Source organism: Helicoverpa armigera, chromosome 28 (genome assembly GCF_030705265.1).
Source record: "Helicoverpa armigera isolate CAAS_96S chromosome 28, ASM3070526v1, whole genome shotgun sequence".
In the NCBI taxonomy this organism is placed as follows: domain Eukaryota; kingdom Metazoa; phylum Arthropoda; class Insecta; order Lepidoptera; family Noctuidae; genus Helicoverpa; species Helicoverpa armigera.
In genome coordinates this window covers 2,910,648-2,935,810 of record NC_087147.1, presented here as the reverse complement: position 1 = coordinate 2,935,810, position 25,163 = coordinate 2,910,648, and the positions used below count along the sequence as shown (strand labels likewise).

At 35.1% G+C, this 25,163-nt stretch overlaps 2 protein-coding genes across 2 annotated transcripts in view; both read right to left on the bottom strand.

Annotated features, from left to right (window-relative positions):
• LOC126056877 (neural cell adhesion molecule 1) overlaps nucleotides 1-25,163 on the bottom strand; it is a 293,596-nt gene that overhangs the window by 10,884 nt on the left and 257,549 nt on the right. The window lies entirely within an intron of this gene.
• Nucleotides 3,708-25,121, bottom strand: LOC110378288 (uncharacterized). Its single transcript, XM_049851513.2, has 3 exons — nucleotides 24,942-25,121; nucleotides 7,568-8,853; nucleotides 3,708-4,366 (listed from the first exon to the last, which is right to left on the bottom strand). The coding sequence occupies exons 2-3, from the start codon at nucleotides 8,846-8,848 to the stop codon at nucleotides 4,151-4,153; spliced, it is 1,497 nt and encodes a 498-aa protein (XP_049707470.2). The 5' UTR covers nucleotides 8,849-8,853; nucleotides 24,942-25,121; the 3' UTR covers nucleotides 3,708-4,150.

Genomic DNA, 25,163 nt, shown 5'->3' with positions numbered 1-25,163 from the left:
ATGCTCTATTCTATATAACAGAATATTTAGTTAACTTCAATTTTTATTATTGCCATATATTGCACCTTTAGTAATATAGTTTGATACCGATATCATCGACTCAAGTATGTAGGTTCATTTTGGTCAGAATAATCACTAAAGAAATACTGCAATTACTAATTAAAATAAGGTACAGTCAGCTACAAAAGTCCATTCATATTATTAAAATAAAAAATAGTTGACCACTAAAATCTCCCATAGTAATTGTTAAGACTTCTTTCTTTTTTTCTATCCTGTTTCCAAGTTATTTCAGCGCGATATGTTTTCCGCTTCCATTCCTCTCTGTCAGTCGTCATACTAACACCCACTCCCTTCTTATCCATGTCATCTTTCAATCAGTCTTATAACTGTCAATATGAAAGAACAAAAATAACTGGATATTAGAGAATTATAAAAGTAGCTGAATACAGCTTTCTACATATGAGATTTTAATGTTTAGGTATTTTGAAATTTTGATTATGTTAATTGACTATTGTTGCTGGCTGCACAAGGATAAAAAGTAACAGGATGATATCATCAGGTTTTTCTTGATAAGTTTTGATCGTAATATCGGTATCAATACTTTAGTTAATATTAATATAATATACATAGTTTGTTTATCCAAAGCGTTCACAGTGCACTTAATTTTTATAAAAACTAGGAGATCTGCTTACTTCTTGTAAAATAATAAGCGTGAGCATAATTAAGTTCGTATAACAGACTAATAGACATATTTTTGGTAATTAAAAATAGTGAGTTTATCCGCAATATCGATTGAATGCTTAGTCGATTAATTTATCGATTGCCTTGGAGTGTGATGTCGATTCGATTCGAATATTGTATGCGCTTTACAGGCATAATTTAAGATATAATAACTGAATATTTAATCGTGTAGGTATTTGTATTTTTTCTTAGTAGGGGTTCATAGCAATAACTATTAATATCGACTAATTGTATTGCCATTTTAGTCGATTTTGGGATTTGTATCGTGACTAATAGTAAGTTTTGTACTAAATAGTAACTTTTTACTTACTGGAGTGTGAGAAACTTATAACAAGGTTTTACTTATATACCTGACTACATATGCTTGTACTTATGTGTTCAAAGTTTGTATTGTAGTTCATTGAGTGAAAAATAATTGACCGATTCGATTAAGAAGTTAAAAACAGTTGTGGACTTACGTATTTAGCAGGACTGCTAGTTACTTAATTCTGGATAACTAATGAAAGAAGTAATAGGTTGTAACCAAGTATCGTGAAAAGTCTTAATACAATACACAGATAGTCTAGAGAGCGACACATTAATTAGCCTATCTTTTATCCAGGTGCGGGAAGGAATTCCTTTAGGCTTTAGTCAAATCCATACCTAATGAAAAAAAAATAGTTAATGTTCAAGGCAATATTAACCAACTTATGTAGTAAAGTTCAGTAACTTAAGCAGTTCTGTTTATTTACAAGCCTTGCCAAGCTTGATTAGTCTTGATTTGATCTAAGCATTTTATATTTAAAAAAAAAACTACCTAACTAATGTGAATAATATAGGCATACTGTATCTATAGTAAAATTGTCTAAAAAGTATTATATATCAATACTCTTGATTAGAAAAATAAATATTTACTTAGTTATTCATTTTGTGGTTTTATTCATTTGCCACCATTTTGTTTACCCGACTACGGAAGGAGAGTTATGTTTTTCCATATATGTATATTGGGATAATGGGTTGTGCTTGGGATTCATCAAAAGACTTATTTTTACAATAATCGACTACATAATTACAAATAATCGATTGTCTAAATAGTCGAAAACAATTAATCGAATGCATAGTAAGATCATATCGAATGTTCGAACAAATTGTTTTATCTTTGATTTGTAAGTAGGTAGTTGAAGTTATATTGAGTTCAAACCAATAAATACACTTAACATTTTTTGTAGATATCCATCTACACATGTGCCTATTGATGCGTGAAATCGTGCACACATTTCATTATAGGTCCACGATGCAATCGACTAATTGTTTTGTGTAGTAATCAGGAACTGACCTTAGCCACAAAATTAGCTTTCAACATTTTAAATTAGTAGGTTCGAATACCTATGTGTATAAAAGACACGCTGTGGATGGCAAGTATACTTGTAAGCACCTAGCTACTAACTTTTAGGTCATCATCATAATTATCAGCCTTTTTATAGTCCTACTGATCACTGATGGACACTGGCTACCTCTCACGCAGAGAAGGATTGAGCGTCACGCTAGCTCAATACGGGTTGGTGACTTCAGACTTAGGTAATAGTCCTGGTTTCCTCGAGATGTTTTTCTTTCACCCTTCAGCAAATATTGGTGTCCAAGATATAGGTGCTTAGAAAGTATATAGGTACCATATAATTACTTAGAGCAGTTGCGTAGGTACCTACGGCCTTGTCTGATCTGGAATCGAATTTTCCATTCATACTTGAGAGGCTGATACCTAGCTAAGACTAAGTAAGCTGGACACTAAGCTACCAGCTAGGTAGGTCATCATCATTATCATCAGTCTCTTTATCTTCCTTCTGCTAGGCACGGGCCTCCTCTAACGCCGAGAAGAATTGCACGTACCTACATAATTTTAATTACCACCGAATCTATCCAATTAAACGGCTAATTCTGGCGTGTCAACCATATTCCTTGAACTAGTTAGCAAGGTTTTACATCTATTGTCCTAACTACGACCACAAATTGGAAACAACTGTCAGCACTATTAAATAACGCTGATTCATTTCCGCGGATTGTTTTTTTTTACTTGTCTACACTTGATATTGAGCTCCATACTTATTGCTTTGTTTTTATTAGATACGGTTGATAGATCAATGCGTTGTAAAAACTTACCTAATGAACTTAGTGACTGCTCGGTTGAGCAGAGGCTAATATGTTCAAAATGTTAAAGAGTTGTAGAGATTTCAGCACTTCAAAATACTATAATCTGTAAAATTCCTATTGATTGCTACTTTACCTCTGAAGTACACAGGTACTTAAAAGTAGGTACCTACTTCAGATTTCAATGTGGGTTGGGATTTTTGCAGAAAAGAGTAAGTAGTTTGATTTGCTGTAGGAGTTATCTACTAGGTACCCATCTATATGTTTAAGGTATATGTTTACCTAATCCAACATCTAAGATAAAGTGTCAAGAAAGTTCAAGTTAACTTCGTGACCAAACTGCGCTTTAAAACATTTTAATGGTCAAAAATTATGATCATATTTTCTCGTAAGCACCTTACATAATCTAAGTAATATCGTTTGCTAGCAATGACATATGACTACACTTTCTTTTTTCACTTGCATTATATCATTTGCAACTTTTGTTCTAAGCGTTTCCGCGGCCCGCCATATTGTATAAAATGGCGCGCTATGATTTTCTTTCGCGCCATATTAGTTTGGGCGTTGGTGCGTGAACATACAGCCTGGTTGGTCTAAAGAGGCTGTATTTTATTTATTTAAATACTTAGGTGCTTGAAGCAGGTAGCTTAGTTTAACTTGGGCTTTTAGGAAGTTTACTTACTTAAAGTTTTGAGAGAAGCTAGTTCTTGAGTAAATTAAGCTTTTCTTAATATTTATTGTTCTTACTTTCTTTGAAGATGTGAACAAATAATATGTGTATTCAGCCATAGTGTATAAGTAATCAATGTATTTTTTTTTAAATAAAGAATTTGTTCTTGTTTTGTCTTTTATTTTTATTAAAATTATCAATTTTGTAAATTATATACAAAATAAAACAAAATCCACATACAATAACTTAATAAATAACATACAAACATATTTACAAATTAACAACTATTATTTACATTTAAAATATCGACTGACTTGTCTATCTTACTACTAAATACAACAGAACATTTTAAATTACTTAAAAGTCAAAAACCAATTTTTCCTTTACATATTAAATTCGATATCAACATCACTAGCACACTCAGAACATCAATAAATTTAGCACCAAAAAATTGAAATGCCAAGATTCCAACAAAATTATTCACGCACAAAGGCTTCAAAGATCGCATTAAAGTCAGTTTTTCTTAAAACGACTGTTTACAATCCTAGCAAACAGTTGTTGTAAGAAAATCTGATGGAATCTTGCTCCAATCACATTAAAAAACATGGAAATCTCCTAAGCATTTCCATGAAGATGATCATAAGAGATATCAGCATGGAACCCATCAGGTCCTGCAGAATACTTGACTTGCTGCAGTCTACCATCAGGGAGCAATACATGGTAAGACCCTCGAGTCTTGTCTCCAGATTTCGCCTCTTGATGTCCGAAATCATTGCCAGTTTCGTGGTCGCGAACTCGATAACCGAATTCGTAGTTCGCTGCGTACTGGATCTGTGAAAATAGGAGATTTGGTAAGTATTTTTGCTTTTAGTTTATTGGTTTGGTAGGCAAGAAATCTTCTAGAGAAAGGGGAATAAGAAGCCTTTATTTTATGAGGTAATATCTGGTTGTAGTAGGTGAAAGATATCATAAAACCTAAGGAGGATGGGTCATAAAGATGAAAACGGCTGAAGAGTTTTTTCTACATTATTTAGTTTGGGTTCCCCCAGTTCCCCTAAATTGACTACCTACGAGTATATGAACCAATTATTTCTTACGATCTGCATTGGAACATAGTTGTTCTCTTTATACCTACTTCCTATCCGTTATGGCCAGGAAGAACTCTTTATCTATTCTTTGAGGCGAGGAGACAAAGCCAACTCTAAGCTTCTATAGATGCATACAATGACACATATCTGACCTAGGAATTGAACTCAGGTAGGCTAACAAGACTGTTTGTAAGGACTTGTGAAAGTTCCTACTTCTATTGTTCAATATGTATTTATTCTAGGTCCCAAGTATATTGTATCAATGTAATTGCTTTTTACACCTATTTACATATGCAACGTGGGTGGTCTAGATTCTGTATTATGTAGGTACCAAACCTTGACAGTTAAATTGGGACCTACTTATAATTTAAAGTTAACAAGTAAATTGAAAGAATAAGCACTAATGCACCTACTCTTTATTTCAAAGAGAAGCTAGATATCTGAATATACCTACTATTTAACACCTTAGAATGATTGAGCTCCTTTGTTTAAGATAGCAAATACATACCTCTATATTGGTACCTAAGCATTTATCTACTTCTCAAGCATAAATTAAACAATGGCATGAGGAACTTTCAGAGTAAACTTTTAGAATCACGATTCTTAAAGTAACATGGCAGTTTATTATCTACCATTTTATACTACTACATATTCATTTCATTCTTTTATTGCCCCTTGTAAAGGAAATACATTAGAATTAAATTTTATGGCGTAGAAAGGAGTTTGTGATTCCGTATTGTCGGCTCTTTGAGTCAGATAGCATCATTTCACCAGCTCACCGTGAAATTACGAAATGCTTTCCGGGTTTATCCGGATGTCTTGTTTTTACAAATCTAGATGTTAATGTTTCTTGTACGGTTTCCGCCAAATAACTTTGCCTAGCTGAAATTAGTTATATGACGCCTCACATATCTGCAGTAGGTTCTGTCCTATTCGAGGTCTTTATCAGCCATATCTTATACAGTGAAGCTAATGAGTATTGAATACCATCATCATGTGCCTAGCCATTTCCCAAATATATTATAATGGGGTCGGATACCTCTCTCAGTGGATGTAGCTGTTTTTTATGTGGTGACTCCCTACCTGACCTCCTAATTCCTCAAACCAGTTAACTGATACCTAAGACTTGTTCAAGTTATTAGACTTTAAAGTTCCAGATTTGCTCACGATATTTTCTTTTGCTGTTAGGCAATGGTGTCCATACTCTTAGAAAGTGCCATGACTATGAAAAATCATATCGGTACGTGCCAGATTTCAAATTGGCACTTGAGATAGGTGCCATAACCTATAGGCCAATACGACTTTTTATTACATCAGAAAATATCATGACTACCATTTTTAACCCGAATGAATATATTAGACAGTACTTGTTTAATTTAACAGATTTCACAAGTCAAGTAGCTTTGGGACAAATAGAAATTGCTGACTAAATGGCTGGTCAGTTGACATTTAATCATGATTCAATGTGTGAGGTAATATTTACGCAATTTGAGAAAAAAACTGCTGAGTATTTAGACTTTTGTCAGTTGTAATTCCATATATTATTTTTACATCCTACTAATATTATAAACGCGAAAGTTTGTATGTATGGATGTATGGATGTTTGTTACTCTTTCACGCAAAAACTACTGAATGGATTTTAATGAAACTTTACAATAATATAGCTTATACATCAGAATAACACATAGGCTACAATTTGTAAACATATTGTTCGAAATACTAAACCTGCGCAGACGAAGTCGCCGGCACCAGCCAGGTTTTAAATATTTGTAGTTTGTAAATAATATTTAATACCCAGTACCGTAAATAAATATATGAGAATCATTACAAGCAAATAATTTATTTATTTAAATAACATAATAAATACTTTAGTTTTTACTTAAATAACTTAAAAATATTTTAATTTCTAATATTATAGGCAACCTATGGTAACTGTCAGTTTTTATTTTGGCTATTATAAATTAAGAAGCTATATTATGCTAATTGTTGTCAGAATTAAACCTATTTGTACTTAAAGCTTTTTCTAATGGTGTACTAACTTATTTAATTTCCTAAACTTTGCTAAATTCAATTTCCTAGGTCTCCTACGAGGCCTATGCTTCTTATTTTTCCTAGGATACCTATGTTTAGGCTTTGTCAACGGAGTATATTGAAATACATCCAAATGTTGTACATTTACATGTCTTGGCCCTACAATATCTTTCAACTGAGATTCCGTTAACATATACACAGGTTCTAAAGAATCAAGCAAGCTGGAAACTTCTGGAAACTGAGTAGGGGGTCCATAGTGCTGTTTAGGCCCCCTAAAATTGTATTTAGGAGGCCCATACTGAGTGCTAGGGTACCCATAACTGGTGCTAGGTGGGCCATAGCTAGGGCTGGGTGACCCATATTCGTCACTAACTTCAGAATGGAAATCGTTATAACTTGGATGTTTAAATCTTGTATATCTGTTTGAGAAAGCACTTTGGGAGTCTACATTTTGATTGAAAGCTGGTTTTCTTTGTCTGTTAGGATTAGTGAATGTTGTTGGTGGTTTAAAATGGTTGTGTGCAGTATAATCTATATTTGGGGAGCTAAAGTCGTCATCAGGGTCATAATCCCCTTCGTAAGAATAATCTCTGCTGTTGTCATCATCGTAGTAGTCGTAATCTCTAGCTACGCCAGCGGGCTGGTCATCATCAAAGGCTCTATAACGTTTCCATTCATCTGCTGTAGGCAATGTTTCATTTCTATCAGTAGCATTTAATATAGTATTATTATCTAAATCAATAACAACGTTATTAGTAACTACAGAATTTTCAAAAGATTCTTTTGAAGTCGTGTTATTTTCACTAAACTCAATTTCATTATCAAGTAAAGGTTCTTGAGTTGTAGTTTCGTTACCTAAAATAAATAATTCTGTATCTAACTGACGTTTAGTCCTATTTTTTGTTTTACTTACATCATCATCTCCGTATGCTGAGACTCCGGTGCCATCTTGAGATAAATGCTGAACTCCTGAAACCTGAGGCTGAAGATATTTCACTCCTTCTGTACTGGGTTCAGGAGTATAGAAGTTCAAAGGTTTCTCGTACTTCAAAGCCGCATAATTTGGCTTATGTTGAGGAACATACTCAATATTCTTTCCATGTTTATTCCCGCTTATAGTTTGCTCCACTTCAATTTTGTAATAATTACTCTTCGTAGTTGTAGGGTCTTCATAAACGTGAGGTATCGGTGTCGGTGCTGGCTGTTGGTACTTTTGTAGTTCTGCAGCTTTCTCCTCATCTATATCATCAACTTCTTCCGTGATCGGTTTGTGATCTTCATAATTTGCGTACCCAGTTGCATAAGGTGCAACATAAGCATTTTGTACATTATATTTGCTGCTGTCTTCAGCTGTATTTGGGTTGTTTAAGTAGAAATATAGGTCGATAGGCGTTTGTAGTACATCTTTACCATATTCCTTCGGTTGTGTGAGTGTGTTTAACTCTGTTATTTGCTCTTGTGGCGACTTAGTAAGTAAAGTATTCAATGCATGGATATCTTCAGCTGACTGGTAAGAATGCATTTGATTGTACAATTTAGGGTAGACGTACTGAGTTTTACTCGGTGATATTGCTGTGTACAATCCAGTGTGTTCTTTTTCATAGCTATTCAATCCGACATTACCATTAGGTTTAATAGTTACACCCTGATCATAAGTAGGTCCTGGTGCAGTATTAATTTTATATTTTTGTAAAGCATTATTATAATTATAAACAGATCCAAACGATCTGTGATTTCTATTCTTATCTACTGCATCGGCTCTAGTTATTTTAATAGGATCTAAATTACTTCTGCTTCTTAGATTAGTTCTTTCTTGTCTTGCTTTAGGTTTTTTATCTTTTTGCGTTGATTGCATTTGTTCGAGAGCTAGTTGGTGGTTTTCTTGAGACTCGTGGTATGCTTTCATATAGCTATCCATCTGCTGAGGAGCTTTGTTCCATCTTTGGAGCTGTGCTCTATGTTGTCTTACCCTTTCAGCGTTGAACATAGCTTGTTGATGTTGAGCATGTAGCTTAGCATTTTGTTGTGAGTTGCCTGCTAGAGGATTGCCGTATAGAGGTCTCTTGTCATCTATCCTGGCTTGTTCGTTGATAACCTCGTGGACTGATGGTGCAGTGTTCTTAGCAGTTCTTGTTGTTGTTATGTGCAGTATTAGAAGTATCGCTGCAGCTTTCAGTTGATTTGTTGGCTGCATTTTGTCTGAAAAGGAAATTGAGTTGTCATTACTTATGTGATTTTAAGAATTGGTATTTGTTGAGCGTTTTGTGTACCCTAATCTATGTTTATACCTTATTCTCTATAGTTTATGATATAATATTTATATTAGTGTGTTGGATTGCTCCGGTTTTCTTACATATTAAATCACGTTCATAAATGCATGTAACCAAATGAGTTCTTGCTAGTTTTATCCTAGTTGGATTTTCTACAGGATGTTTAAATTGACGTAGGTAATAGCAAGGTAATTTCGCCCACTGTTCATGGTCGCTGTTCTCATGGCTTTGCCTATGCTTTATTTAGTACATAGACTCGAAAAATACCAGCCCATATTAAACTTAGACAATATTATCCCAAGTCCGTTAAAGGTTTTAAACTGCTAGAGTGAAAGACAGAGTTGCACTTTTTTATTATACGTACATAGGTATATTTTATTAAAGGTTCTATTTACCCATTTATGACCAGTTAATATTATACCGTCCCAATTATTAACATACTTTGTCGGTGTGAAATATGGAAGTTTATGAGTACCTAATTATGTTATTATTGATGTATATTTTATTTAAATTTATTCATTACATTTGGCTTAAAATGATGCATTCAATAAATAGTATTATTGTGTCAAATCTAAAGAATGTTTTTTTAATTGAATGCCGGCTCGCTACATGCCTACGCCTCGGCGCTCCCACTGCGGCTCCGCATCGCTGCCAGTGCGGTGAATCTGTGGACCGCCTTGGGCACCATGGTCTTTCCTGTAGCAAAAGTGCTGGTCGCATGGCACGACACGCCAGCATAAATGACATTATCCGTCGTGCTCTTGTCACCGCCGGAGTGCCAGCCATTTTAGAACCCAGAGGCTTGGCACGCGACGATGGCAAGAGACCAGACGGGATGTCTATAATGCCTTGGAAGATGGGAAGGTCTTTGGTGTGGGACGCAACCTGCGTCGACACCCTTGCACCTTCCCACCTTCCCAGTACGGCGAGCTGTGTCGGTGCAGCTGCTGCGGCCGCGGAAAACCTCAAGCGGCACAAATATGTAAACCTCACCGGCAATTGCATTTTTGAGCCGTTTGGGGTTGAAACCCTGGGACCATGGGGCCCAAGTGCCCACAGACTATTTCGAGATATTAGTAAGCGATTAGTGGAGTCCACTCGTGACCAAAGGGCTGGCCTATACTTCGGTCAAAGGATATGCATTGCCATCCAGCGTGGCAATGCAGCCAGCCTTTTGGGCACGATCCCAGCTGACAGCGATGCGGATGAATATTTTGATACCTAGTTTTAATATTTCCCTATTATAGATTAATATAAAATATTTAAACGAGCCTGTACCTCCGCAAAATCAGTACACATAAAACAGAAAATAAAAGCTTATTGAATGCAATAGGTGTAATATGGAAATCTGCGAACTTAAAGAGGAAGATGTCCAGGATAGAGCGAAGTGGAAGAAGAAGATACGGAAAGCGGACCCCGTCACAAGACGGGATAAACGCTAAGAAGAGGAAGAAGAAGCAATAGGTGTAATATGAATTGCTTTCAATATTTTGATGTAATTATATTAAGGCCCCCGGAGACAATATTACGTACTTCTACTTTTGAAAATCACGTTTAGTAATTAAGCAAGGACATTTTATATAGTGTATTATATGCTATGGATTGTATGGCTACGAGAAAAGTTTTGTATTTCCACGAAATATTTACGATTACGTTAATAGTATAAATGATTTATTGTGATTATGATGTATTTAATACGTTATTAGATAACGTTATGTGGGAAGGTATACATAAATAATTTATTGCATTCTGAGATTAAGTTTGTTGGCAATGTTATTTCCTTGAGTACAGTCAGGAGAAAAAGTGTTTGCTAAGCTCTTATTTGTATAGCGCTAAATATGTTTAGGTATGCGATGAGCAGCTCGTGGTCGCACGGGTCGATCAATCATAAGTTTAAGCAACGCTTGGCAATCATTACTGGTATAGTCAGAAGCCAGAAAGTCTGATAACCAGTCTTATAGAAAGAGGTCATATATGCAGTCACTGCATCCAATTAGACTGGAAGCCCACCCCAACATGGTTCAGAAAAAACTATGCATATACCAGTAAAATACTATAATCAAGTTTATCTAGCTAAAAAAAATGTCTTCCCACTAACACTTGACTACTCGCCAGTACCGTAAGCGCAATGACCATGGTCCATGACTTCATACTTTCACTGACCGTACATACATACATACATACAGAACCAGTTTATATGTCCGTTCGTCCGTTTTGGAAACACACGGCTACTCGCTCTGGACGGGCACATCCTGGCATTTTCTTTGAAGGAAATAATTCGAGTTTGGTTTCCTTATGTTGTGGTAAATGACCTTGAATTGTTGGTGGATATTGTGATTTCTTTTATAGCGTGTGTTGGAAACTAATGTTAGCACTAATACTAGCTTCTGTCAGCGGTTTCGCCGGAGTCCCGTAGGATATACCTTACGCAACCGGATAAAATACCATATTATTATACCTAGCGTGGCTCAATAAATAGTATTTTTCTTTTTTTTTTCTTAGCCCGTACTGTCCCACTGCCGGGCAAGGGCCTCCCCATTTTGTCTCCACACCTCTCGATCGTTTGAGACCTCCCACCAATCAGGGTTAGTTCATGAAATTAATCCGATTAAAGCAACAAATTATTCAGTTTTATAATATTGGTACAGACTAAATTAAATGTTTCCTTTATCCATTTCTGTTTCAGTTAAACTCTAAATATGTCGACGTCGACGCTCATTTCAAATTATAATTAAATTAAATTCAGCTTTTAGTCAGTTAAAATTGAATAGACAAGCTATGTAACTTTCAAATTGTTTATATACATAAAATGTATATTTTATTGTTAATAGCCAATAGAAGAAAACTATTCGGCTTAAATGAAAACTTCCAAATATGGAACAGAAATAAAACCTATATGGTTGTAATAAAGATTCGTAGAAATAAAATAAACTATAAAATTATTCATTTTCATCCATCTTTTATTACACCATCAGTCTATAAAATCATAAAATATTGTTAGAAAAGAAAGTAGGTACGTGTATGTGCAAAATTACGTATCGTATGTTTTCTCGTATCCGGCGCAAACGCATGTAATAGGTGTATAACGTTATTTAATAATAGTCATAATGTTGTGACAGCTGTCAGTTTGACGTTTATCATAGTTAAATATTGTCAGATCTGTATTAAGTTAGCACTTATTAGATATTTTAGATCAGATTAGATTAGAGTAATTGATTTGGATTGATTATTTGTTTATTGGTGTGAACTTATTAATTAAATCGTAACGTGACTAATTAAGTATTTATTGAAGGTTTTTTCATGTAGATATGAGATTGAATGTTTGATACTCTTTGTTGCAAAAAAAATAGAAGTCGATGCATCGATGTTTTTGCCGAATCACAGGCCGTGTGAAAATTAACAAATAATATAAGTACCTACCTACATTGTATTTTGAATATAATGGAAAATATTTATTTATTTTTAAAGCCAAATAATAATTAATTATAAAGCCATATAAATCTTACAATATATATAGTTTTTGAGATTGACACAAGCATTGACAAAGCAGAAACAAACATACCTACAACTAAGTGACATAAACTTAAGTAACATTTCCATAAAACAACTTAATTAAAACTAAATCAATTAGCATATCACCATAGTCGCATAAAGCGAGATTGCTTAAAACTCACTTAACTAAGTGACGATTAAGTAATAATTTTACTTAATTAACTTTAATTAGGCCTCGATATGTATCTTATCTCGTTAATATAACATTTTCCCAGGAGATTTGTGGAGGAAAACACTAATTAGTAGTTTGACGCGTTTTTGAAGGATTAAGCAATGAAGGTATAAATAGCCTTACTAAGTCGTAACATTCAAGTATATGAGAAATAAACAACATTCCTTGCTAAATGACTTTGCATTTCCGTTTGACACCTCGTACAACATAAAAGCGTTCTTGCGCAACTACGTAATACTTAGTCAAAAAAATTATGAAGAAAAGTAAATAATTTGTACTAACTTCGGATAAGGAAAAACTTCTCAATAAGATCTGTAAGAACAAATGCGCAAATAATTAAATATCTTTGGAAACGCAAAGTCATTTGGTTCCAATTGCGGATTTAATGACCTAACAAGCCCTAGTGTCAGAGTTTTCTCAAATCCGCCTGACGGCCTCTGACGTGGAAATGTAACAACGATTGCTACTGAATAGCATTCGGGGACCCCGGCTTTACGTGTCCTCTTAGGCACGGGGTTGTAACATGGCCAATTTCCAGATTCCGGACTGCTTTGTAAAAGTTTTTAAAATCAGACGGAGCTTTTAGGCCGTCTCAGGTATCTAACTCGCGGGACTACTGGATTGTTCGACGATGTTGCGGGATGGTTCGAAAGAGTTACCGCGGCCCTGGTATATAAAGGGCTTAAGAAGGAACATGATGGGTTTTAGTCAGTAAGAGTCTGACACTCCCTCACGCTGCTAACCCACAGCGAGAGGGGTCATTTGATGATTTCCCATAAAAAAATGGTATCGAACTCGGGACCTTGTTCACGATAATAACAATTAAAAGAACCTCAATATTTTTTGCAAAACTAAACGCTACAATTTTAATAATCTCGCGTGCATAAAGTCTTTATCGATCTGTCAGTACAGTCGCAACAAAAAGTGTAATTGAAAGTAACTTCGTGGGAACATTTAGCGATTGTAGCCTTTCTTTAGCTTAGATAGTTGTTACAAAATATCTAGTGTTTTGTAAGTTTTGAACTTTTCTTCGCGACTGTACCGTGATTTCGCGCGGAGTTTGTTGACGCGTGACGTAATAGGTGACGTCAGTACGAAAGCTTCTGAGCATGTGTGTGTGTTGTGGTGACTCCATTTTGAGTAGATTATGATATCTTTCTTGTTTTTTGGTATACTTGGATAGTTACGGCACTTTATTTTCATTCTTTTTCAACCAAAAACTTACTTTATTGTCTTCAACAGTTCAACATTTATTGTCTACAGGTAATCTATAGGTACATACTAAAGAGTTAATATCATAAAACTGAAGAGTTTCTTTATTTGCTTGAAGGCGATAGTCTCATGAACTAATTACCTATTCATCAGTTGAGAGTTCATTTGTCACAGATGGACTAAGGCTGCTTTTTATATGAGTGTAATATTTCAGTTTAGTTATAGTTAAAGCTTGAATTAGCTTAAGAGGCTTGGATGATGTGGATTGTTCTACATTCAAAGTGAATCTAGGAACGGAATGAAAAACAAAAGACAGTTTTGACACTAAATCCTTGGCCGTAGAATTCAACGCGTTACGAAATTGGTATTAACCAATATCAACACTAAAGTACATTTAAAGCGAATATTGTGTTAAATTCTACAAGTTGAGACCTTTACACATCTCAGCTTTGGGTTGGCGACGCATTATTCACGAGCGTGGTTCCGTTCACTTTGTAAAGGACAATCGCTTGATACACCATTAATCATAGATATTATGGTCTGGTTTATGGTTTATTAGATGCTATGAGAAATCTAGGGTGAAGGATGATCTTTAAATATCAAAGCTTTTTGATTATTAAGTGCTAGCATAGATAACTTACAGACGATCTTATAAAGGTCGCCGGAAGACGCTGGATGCAGGTCGCTTCCAACAGGTCATCTGTGGAGATCTAAGGGGGAGGCCTATGTTCAGCAGTGGACGTCCTATGGCTGAGATGATGACGATGATGATAAATAACTTATTAACCTGACTTCCAGCGGTTTTATCCGCGTTAAATAGTAGCCTAAGTCCTTACTCAGACTCGAGACCAAAATTCATTTAAATTGATTTAGTAATTTTGAGATGAAAGCGTGGCAAACTGACAGTTATTTATATTAGCACATACCTGTAACTATTTTATTTGCATTTATAATAATAATATTGTATTTGCATTTATAATAACGGCGAGAACTAATGAAATTGGAATTGATACCAAGTTCAAATTAATATACTACATAATATTGAAATGGTTACATAAAATAATAATTAACTTTTGCCATTAACCATGCTTGTTTTTAGTTATTATGCATGTTTTTAACACATTCAAAGATTTCCTTTTGAATTTAAATACGTAGGTATCTAATCCAATTCTTGTTAGGATAGGTCTTGATGCAGTTAATTCTAAATTCTAAATCATCATCCTCTTACATCCTAATTTTATTTTGGGTCGACGCAGCATACCTATATTTACATTATTCTACTTCCATTCTATTATATCTGTCGTCATCTCTCAAATAGGAAACACTCTTTTTATCGCATAATTTGGTCGTCACCTTCTTCTATATCCATCTACGTTCATGCCCAAATCTTGCTCATAACATGATTCTCATTCCTCCTCATCACATGCCCATACATTGTAAGAAGTTTTTTCTAAAGATAAGTATACATAACAGCATCTTGGGTGTTCAAATAAAGAATTTGCTAGTTCATTCTAATACGTAATAGTAAGCTCCAAAGAGTTCCGACAATATTGTCTATTGACAGATATTACGATAGTCTATGACCAAGCATTTATAGCTACATTGTTGGACAAAAGTTCCGTATTGGTTGCCATTTTGAATTTTTAAATTGTCTTGATTTTCAGTCTTGATAACTCTGTTTAGTTGCATTTAGTCTATTTTAATTTATTTTTGAGCAGCTAGATAACTAACTGATGTTTTTAGAAAGTCAGTTTTTTTGTGGTTCTTTTGGGTTTGAAATGAGGAAGATTTTTGCTTTATATTCAGACTTATTAGTTGCGGTTGAGTGCAAAAAATATAGTCACCCATTCATGGACTGATCGCTAGAGTGCATTCTAACTTAATTTCATTTTGAGTGACATTTGTATTGTAAGAACTTTCGGAGTTAAACAAAGACATCAAAAATTACTTTAAGGTATATTATTTTCGTAATAATAAGATCATTCCTCGTATTTTAACATATAAGGTAAAAAAAAACATTTTAACTTGTATTTTTCGCTAACAATCGAAGAATTTCCCTAAAAGGTAAAATTACTAAGCTAATTTAAAAGGGACATTTAATATGTTGTTTATCCGGATGCGGGAAGAAGTTATCTCAGCAGTGGACTTGCGAAGAATAGTAACTATTTCTATAATATAATAAAATAACTTTTCCTCTCATCTTTACATAATAAGTGTAATAGTTATTCAGTATTGTTCATTGTTAGTAATTTCCCAAGCAACGGGTGACATAAGCGAAGTCGCGGTTTTAACATTGTCTGCGAGAAAGCTTAGCTATTGTGTGGGACGAGTAGAGCTAGCTCAGTTTATATAATGTTAGTGTATTCATTGAATAATAAGTAAAGTAGTTCAAATTATAACACATTCTTTTGGAATCATTTGTAAGCATTGTATTGTAGTATCCCTATAGAAATCTGTAATAAAAGTTATTTTAGTCAAATCTTGTGGATGAGTGGCCATATTGTCCGTGTTTCAAAAGGCACGATAAATCGATGGGTCATTTTAAAGATCTTTGGCAATCGTTACGTGTAGTCAGAAGGCAGAAAGTCTGACATCCAGTCTTACTGAAGGGTATCGGGTAGCCCGGTAACTGGGTTGAAGAGGTCAGTTAGGCAGTCGCTCCTTGTAAAACACTGGTACTCAGCTGCATCTGGTTAGACTGGAAGTCGACCCCAACATAGCTGGGAAAAGGCTCGGGAAATTAAGATACAATAGCCGGTTGTTGGCCACGGCATACACAAATGTCAAAATACCCATTTTAATTTAAACCTACTCCAGTCTTTGCGTTCATCCATCATTCCTTAACGTAAACCAGTTTTTTTAACTATAATATTATTATAAGTTAACACAGATTACCAGTATCTAAGTATATAAAGATAATGAGGTATCACATTACTCCACATAATATGCATTAGAGAGGAGTTATGAAGTTTTTATCTCAGGTAAGTATATGTACATATATGTATGTGGGAACGTCAGAAGGAGCCTCGCGGCGGTCATGGCTGTCACGTTGCATCTCGGGCGTTGTAACGACCGGAATTCAAAAATAAAGGCACGCTTGTGTAGTCCACCGTTCCATTATTTGGTTTCCTCACCATTTTATTCACAATCACACACAATCAGTAGGATGGAATGAGATTTCGAGCCAATAGGTTAGAATGTGCACAATTCAGTTGGCACCTGTCACCAGAATGACTGCTGCCATCACTCATCGTGACACTTACTACTCTATTCGGGGTTACCCGCTCATAACTATAATGTTATCAACGCGCCGACACGGCCGTCCTGCATTATCACACGTCCTCGTGTGTACCGTTTCATCTTACAGTCTACTCCGTTCGGTCACCCTGACCCCTCAAATAACTCCCTTTGCTCATGTTATACAACAACTTACAGTGGTTACAAGTTTGAAGTCCAAACGAAACAAAATGTTTCACTAAAGTCACACATTTCCGTAAGTCAATGCCACACGGGCCATTTGCTGCCACACAGGTTAGTCATTGCCACAGAGGCGAATCATTGCCATGCAAGATACTCATTGCCACGCAGGCTAGTCATTTCCACACAGGCTACTTATTGCTACACAGGCTAGTCGTTGCCACACAGGCTAGTCGTTGCCACACAGGCTAGTCGTTGCCACACAGGCTAGTCGTTGCCACACAGGATAGTCGTTGCCACACAGGCTAGTTATTGCCACACAGGCTAGTCATTGCCACCCAGGCCAGTTATTGCCACACAGGCTAGTCATTGCCACACAGGCCAGTTATTGCCACACAGGCTAGTCATTGCCACACAGGCCAGTTATTGCCACACAGGTTAGTTATTGCCACACAGGCCAGTTATTGCCACAAAGGCTAGTCATTGCCACACAGGCTAGTCATTGCCAAACAGGCTAGTTGCTGTCACACAGGTTTCCCTTAGCCAAGCTATCAGACACATGTTACCAACTGTACCACCGATGTATACGGGTCTCTTCCTGGTCATCCTGATGCCGTCACACAGGCCAACGAGTCTCTTCCAAGTCACCCCGATACCCATCATAGGTACAGCTTAACACAATAAAAACAACAGTACCGCAGACTTTACACAGGTCTCTTCCTGGTGACCCCAGTGCCATCACGAGGCCAACGAGTCTTTTTCAAGTCACCCCGGTATCCGTCATTGGTACAACTTAGCGCCAAATGTTACCAAAAATCTATAGTCTGATGCACATTTAATCAATCAATGACGCAAAAACTGAAATATTGTAACTTGGGGTTTTAATTTTTAACGAGACTGAAACTGCCTCTCAAGTTTATAAATGTCGTATGACAAATAACCTCAACATACAGCAAAAATGGATCGGTCTCACCGGGTTTCCACTCAAAGTGCGTGACGATGCGCACATCGCTATGGCGCGCAGTACAGCGGCTTCACGTTCGCAGGCACCACGGAGATGCACGAGCACCGACACTCTAAACTCGCGGTGACACGTCAAGCTCCGCAGGCAGCTGGGATGCTCCATTCACGACCGTAATTTTGTCGCCATATTGCACAATAATCACCATCATTGTTGAAACATGAAAATTAGATAAATTCGGTTAATTTTCTAGCATACCTTCGATAACAAGCTTGACTTTAAAAAAAAAAATTGGAAACCGATACCATAACCAAAACCGTGGTTACCATACTTGTACCTTCGCTGAAATTCTTTAGAAATCTGCTTCTAAAAACACCATTTTAAATAATCGACGTTCCATTTTTTTTGAGTCGTTATTTAGCACTATAAGGATTGCAATCTTCATGTGGTAAATTCTCCCGAAACCCGTTCACAAAATTCTTGTTCTACATAGACAGCTCCATGAACATTATGTTGCAGTACGAGATGTTTCCACACAGGATTCTTCCTTGTGATAGCAGTGTCGTATCAGACATAATTTTTTTTGCTACTAGCGTTTTCAATTTTTTTTTTGAACACGTAGCAGGGCAATCCTTAACACATGTGGGCATTCGGATTACATCCCACTTCTGATGTGGGAACGTCAGAAGGAGCCTCGCGGCGGTCATGGCTGTCACGTTGCATCTCGGGCGTTGTAACGACCGGAATTCAAAAATAAAGGCACGCTTGTGTAGTCCACCGTTCCATTATTTGGTTTCCTCACCATTTTATTCACAATCACACACAATCAGTAGGATGGAATGAGATTTCGAGCCAATAGGTTAGAATGTGCACAATTCAGTTGGCACCTGTCACCAGAATGACTGCTGCCATCACTCATCGTGACACTTACTACTCTATTCGGGGTTACCCGCTCATAACTATAATGTTATCAACGCGCCGACATGTATATGTATGGTAATATTACGAGATCACTTGACCCAGTCGCTGCGTGTTATGTTTTATAGTTATTTTAACTGGGTTTTTTGGTTAGGGCTGTCAGTTAGAGATGGCGTGAGAAAAAAATGTGATTTATGATGATTATTATGACATTTATTTTAAAGGTATATGCTAACATATGTAACTTACTTATTTACTACTTTGTAATCATATAAAATATGTTTAATTAGTATATTTGTATAATTTTATTGCGTGTTGAAAAAAATTTGTTAAAAAGAAAACAAAGAGTAACACACCAGGAAAATTAAAATCAAACAGAAAAAAATCTTATGTATGCCAAGTGACTTAATCACCTTAATATAATTAATTAATTAAATGGTCTCTTTATAAGTTAAATGTAGATTCATTTTACGTTACATAGGCTTAAATTAATTTAAATAACCATATCAAATTAAAGGCAACCCTAAAAAACTAAAGCGAATGACACGCATCGTGACGCAACCGGAAATGACGCGATGACGTAACGTAATGGCGGCTCTTCACTTCCGGCGCCACCGAGGAATCGATCTCACTTCATTTCGTATGGAAGCCAGGATTTGACCATTGCACAATTTATTTATACTGTCAAAACATAAATAAGATAAATTATTACTGACCAGTTTCATTGGTTAGTGATAAAATCTCTGATAGCCTATCAGGAATTTATTTGACAGATAAACTATGACTTTTGGTATCACAGGTTTGGGATAGCAATATCTGACATTAACTAATTGACACTTTATTTTATAGGTAGCCTCAATATCATCATCATCTCAGCCATAGGACGTCCACTGCTGAACATAGGCCTCCCCCTTAGATCTCCACAGATACCTGTTGGAGGCGACCTGCATCCAGCGTCGACGGCGACCTTTATAAGTTCGTTTGTTATGTTATGTTATGGTTAGCCTACATTTTATAAAACAAAGTCGTCTGTCTGTTTGTCTGCTCGCATTAGCCTCAAAAACTGCTGGACAGACATGAAATGATGATACCTACTGCCAAAATGCGTCTATTTTTTTGTAATTGTTTGAGTGTCACGCCAAAATAACAGATTTTTTATAGAAAACCAAAAACAATCTCTTACCAGGTCAGCCTATACCTAACACGCTAGGTATAAATTATGGTGATATTTGCGTGCCTGAGACCGCCACAACCTCACCTCCATATCTCTTAGCAGTCTGATACGATATGTAGACCGAAACTAAATCAATTTTGCAGGCCTATAGATCAAGACCCACGCCTACAATCTTACCTAACACGCATTTTGCAAAAGATACATGGTACTATTTCCCTAAGTTGAGCAAGAAAGGGCGAGCTTTAGCAATTAAGCATATTAATTAAGGTACTGAAACTAATGAATATTCATGTACTACAAATATAAGGAAACTAGACAAGTTTGTACAATAGAAAGCGTTGAAACTGAAATAGGTAATTAATATCTATTTGAAATTTTGAAGAAATAATAAAACTGGTAAGTCTAAGTTAAGCTGTGGTTGCTGAACTACATATACATATGTAAATATAGCTTTCATCAAATAACTATGCATCTCTAAACTTGGATACTAATGTTTACGCAACAAAATATTTTTGCGCATGCTATGCTATGTTAGGCATTGAATGGCTGACTTTAGGGACTGGCAAAGTTATTTGGCTAGAACTGTGTCCATTATAAAAGATTAGAAACCAATTAAACAGGGCTATTGTGGTCTTCCCATAAAATGTATTGACAATGATACTTTAAGTATAGTTATAAAGTAATTGAACAAAAGCTCGGTAATTACTAAAATAATAAATGTGTTGACATTTCACGTGAAGCCTTGTAACATATCGGCCGAGGTCTCACTGTGAGCGAGAAGTATTGTTCATCATTGTTTACAAATACGATAAATACAGAAGTAACCAGCTCTGTTTGTGGTGTCAAAATTAGTGATTATCGCGCTTTTACGCCAAAACTACTGAATCAAATTAAATGAACTTTGATACACTAATAGTCTAGCTAGCTAGAGCCAGGGAGAGGACGTAGGTTACTTTTTACCCTGGTGCAGCAAGAAGTTCCCTTGGGACGCGGGTTCAACCACGGGGATTAGCTAGTTTCATGTCGTTCAATCCTCGACTTAATGCATATAACTTTTGCTTGCAGGCTTTATATCTATACTCCATAACTTCTAGATTTCAGTAAATTTTAAGCTCAAGCAAGATAGACATATTCAATCAAATCTAATATTTATTTAAGTACAGCGAAAACAACGCACGCTTAAATACAATACAATATAGTAAAGACTGCCCTCTTTACTTAAATCCTGTGGAGTTTGAATAAACCCGCTAACAGTATTACCTTGTCCTAAGTGCAAGGATGAGTCTCAAACTTACAATATTATACTTGGAGCGAAAGTTGTGCACCTTGGTACAAAATCCCGTTGCAATGCGCTTACGCATGTTTATGTTAATGATAATGTTTATGATCGATAAAATTAATTGGCGACAGCCCAGCGGCGAGGGCGTTGGATTGGCAAGCGTAAGGTCGTGGGATCGAATCCGAGGTGGTGAATTTATCGATCAATGGTCTTGTCAGGTTTTGCACGCAAACGCTAGATCGCAAGATGAATGGATGTCTGCGAACTTTATAAGAATACCATTTTATTTATACAAATTAGAACTTATGATTTTTTAATATTATGACTATATTTCGTAACTATTTACTTAGGTACGTTATAAGCAAAATAAAACTTTTATTTTTACATAAAAATAAAAAACCCTACCTCAAAATCTATTTACTGAATATTTAAAGTACTTATTTTTGGATTTTATTTTCCAGACAAAAAGACTGCTAATTGTGGCATCTTTTATAATTTTTTAGATTGTAACGAGAGTTAATAAAGGCTAGTTCCTGTTTATTATTAGGTTTTGTATGGCTAGATTGTAAGTAATTAGATAACCTCTAAAACGTCTTCCTTTCACCACTTACTTAGCTACGATAATAATTTGTCCAATTTTGAGCAAACTGAAAAAAATATTTGAATAACCATTTTTAATTCATTTTGGATTTCTTAAAGTCCTTACAATCCCATTGGTGGCCCATTGGTAATTGGGTTGAGGAGGTCAAATACAGAGTCGCTCCATGTAAAACACTGGTACTCAGCTGCATCCAATTAGACTGAAAGCCAACCCCAAAATAGTTAAGAAAAGGCTACGCAGATGAACTTAAATAGTGATATATCTTACTCTAAGATCTTTTAGCGATAAATCATCAAACTGCATACATGTTCCGATGACCCAAATAACTTGAAAACCAGATTATCTCACATAATCTTATAAACGGTATAATTTATAATTTCCTGAGTATTTCGAAAGATCATGAATTACACCAGTATTTGTAACATGCATGGTGTTTAGAACTCTTGTGTAATTAGGTATGAAAATTAATAATTGGCATTTTCCCGCGGTTCCAGCCGTGCCCCGTGAAAACTACCGACAAAATCGTTTTAATAGTATAAGTATATCATACGTTACTTTTCTCTCTCTATTAACAATAAGGTAATAATGTGATTTAAATATAAATAACTAGGTACATATTTCGAAGCTAAGGAGGCATTTTTTCAAAGTTAATCTCGACCTAGGCTAACCTACGTATAACTAGTATATCTAATGCTTATATTATGAAGGTGAGTATGTAAATATATTTATATATACGCATTAATGTATTTAAACTCGTATTTCGCAACTTTTTCTAACGTCAGAAGTCGTTTATACTAATAGATTAAGATTTCTAACCAAGTTAGGAGGGAAAATCAGCCCATTCCTATTTATTATTCAAGTTTACTTTTTTCTTAGTGTTTCTTGATTACTGGGTTTGTAGATTTGACCTTAATTGAATGCTAATTAGGTAGAAATTCGATAATGTTACATAGCATTATGTCAGTTTTTATAAGAATGAGTAAAAGAGTTTCTTGGAATGAACCACAATTTAACTTATATTTACGGGGAACTTTTAATTAAGACAGTTCAAATTATACCTACTTAATAAAGCGAACTTTAATTAATTTTGTAAGTATTAAGAATTTTTAATGACTCAAAGTTGTCACCGGTAGGTATTTCTGAATTTCGGAGAAAGGAGTAAGTAATAAGGCACCAAGGACTTTGAATAAAAGCTTTTTGCAATCTTTTGTAAGGGCCACCAAAAGTTTACCGAGATTAAAAAGTAACAAATAACATACAGACTTTGTTATCTATACGATTATAATAATGTTTTTTTTGTTTCCTTGTTAGTTTTGTTGATAGCGCTAATGACTGCTGAAAAATAATCGTCCGCTATGTATTAGTTTTAAGTTGTATATATAAGTTAATTTTTAATTTTTAAAATTAATGTAAATATTATGTAAATACTTCAAATAATAATAAAAATATCGTCCGCTTAGCAAAATCAAACATTTTATCTGGATGCGTGGAGTATCCACGGATCTATTTACATATTTATTTAACTTTATGCAATCATCATACAATTACAAAGGCGGTCTTAATGCCATGGGCATTCTCTCCAGTCAACCTTAGGGTGATATGCAGAGATAACATGGTAGGTGCATTAATTATTTAAAATTATCATGGGCCACAAGGCGGAAAAATGCTTGCTCAAATATTAGTTGTTTGAATTATAAATTAAAACTATTAATTACCTAATTAAGCATTATTAATAAGCCACGCTTTATAAATTTTGATTGTTATTAACGTCTATAAGTATTTACTTCTTTTGTACTTTCACTATATAAATTGTTTTAAAGTATCATCTTAAAATGCTAAATTATAATAATGTAATAATTGCTGCCAAATTAAGTGATTTTGAAGTCATTCCAAAAAGCGCCATCTAAGTATGGACGCAGAGGTGAAGAGTATATTTCTTTAAAAGCACTTTCGACTGCCTATCCCATTAGCCGGGCTTCTCGATACCCTAATAGTCAGACTTTCCGGCTTCTGAATGCCTTTTACGACTGCCAAGGATGTTTAAACTACAGGCGTTATGACATAGGCCACCCATCTACAGACTGACCGCGGCAAGAGTTGCTTTATCTTAAGATCGATCGACCCATGTTGCTGTTACTTAACCACGAGCTCATCAGATGTACCTTATTAGACCAATTTCAATTAACGCTTTTAACTTTGTATTATCCTCGTCCGGGAAGATGTTCCTAAGGGTAGTTCTTGCGAACGAAACCATGGGAGTAAACTGGTCTTTGTAAAGTTGTAATGTAGTTAATAAGTTTTACCTACCCATGTTAGGTAATTATTTGCTAACAGGGTCAAGACTATATATATATAATAACCTTTTTATTTACTTAAAACTGAGATTTTCCTTATATTTGTAAATAGAAAAAAAGATTTTTATTACATTCATTGTTGCATATTGAGGATAAAGTACTTATTATGAAAAAGTCTTACTAAGTTTTATAGCTTTTATTGATTTAAATAATAAATATTGTATTCATTCATAAGTACTTATAGTCAATTTATTGTCAATGAAATATGAAAATTGTGTCATTAAAAAACATTTTAAGATTTTTTTATTAATTCAATACTTAATGCAATTACTTACATGTAGATAGTTCTCTCTGAGTTTAATGTTGTTATGATTCTAATGAAATTGATCTTTTATTAATGTTAAAATAATTGGGTAAATAATAAATAAATAACTTACAATAAATAAAAAATCCACTGCATGTGAGAACGAACTTAAAAAAAAGAAACTCCTCAAATCACAGATTCACTATAAATATTACTGTTCTATTTTCAAAAATACGAATCACGATCTTTTTAAATTCACACAGCAAAAAGTATTCTACCTCAGTGTAGCATAAAATAGGTACTGGCCGTTTACTAGTTTGTTTTTCGTTTTAAACCATCGACCTCGTGTGTGGAG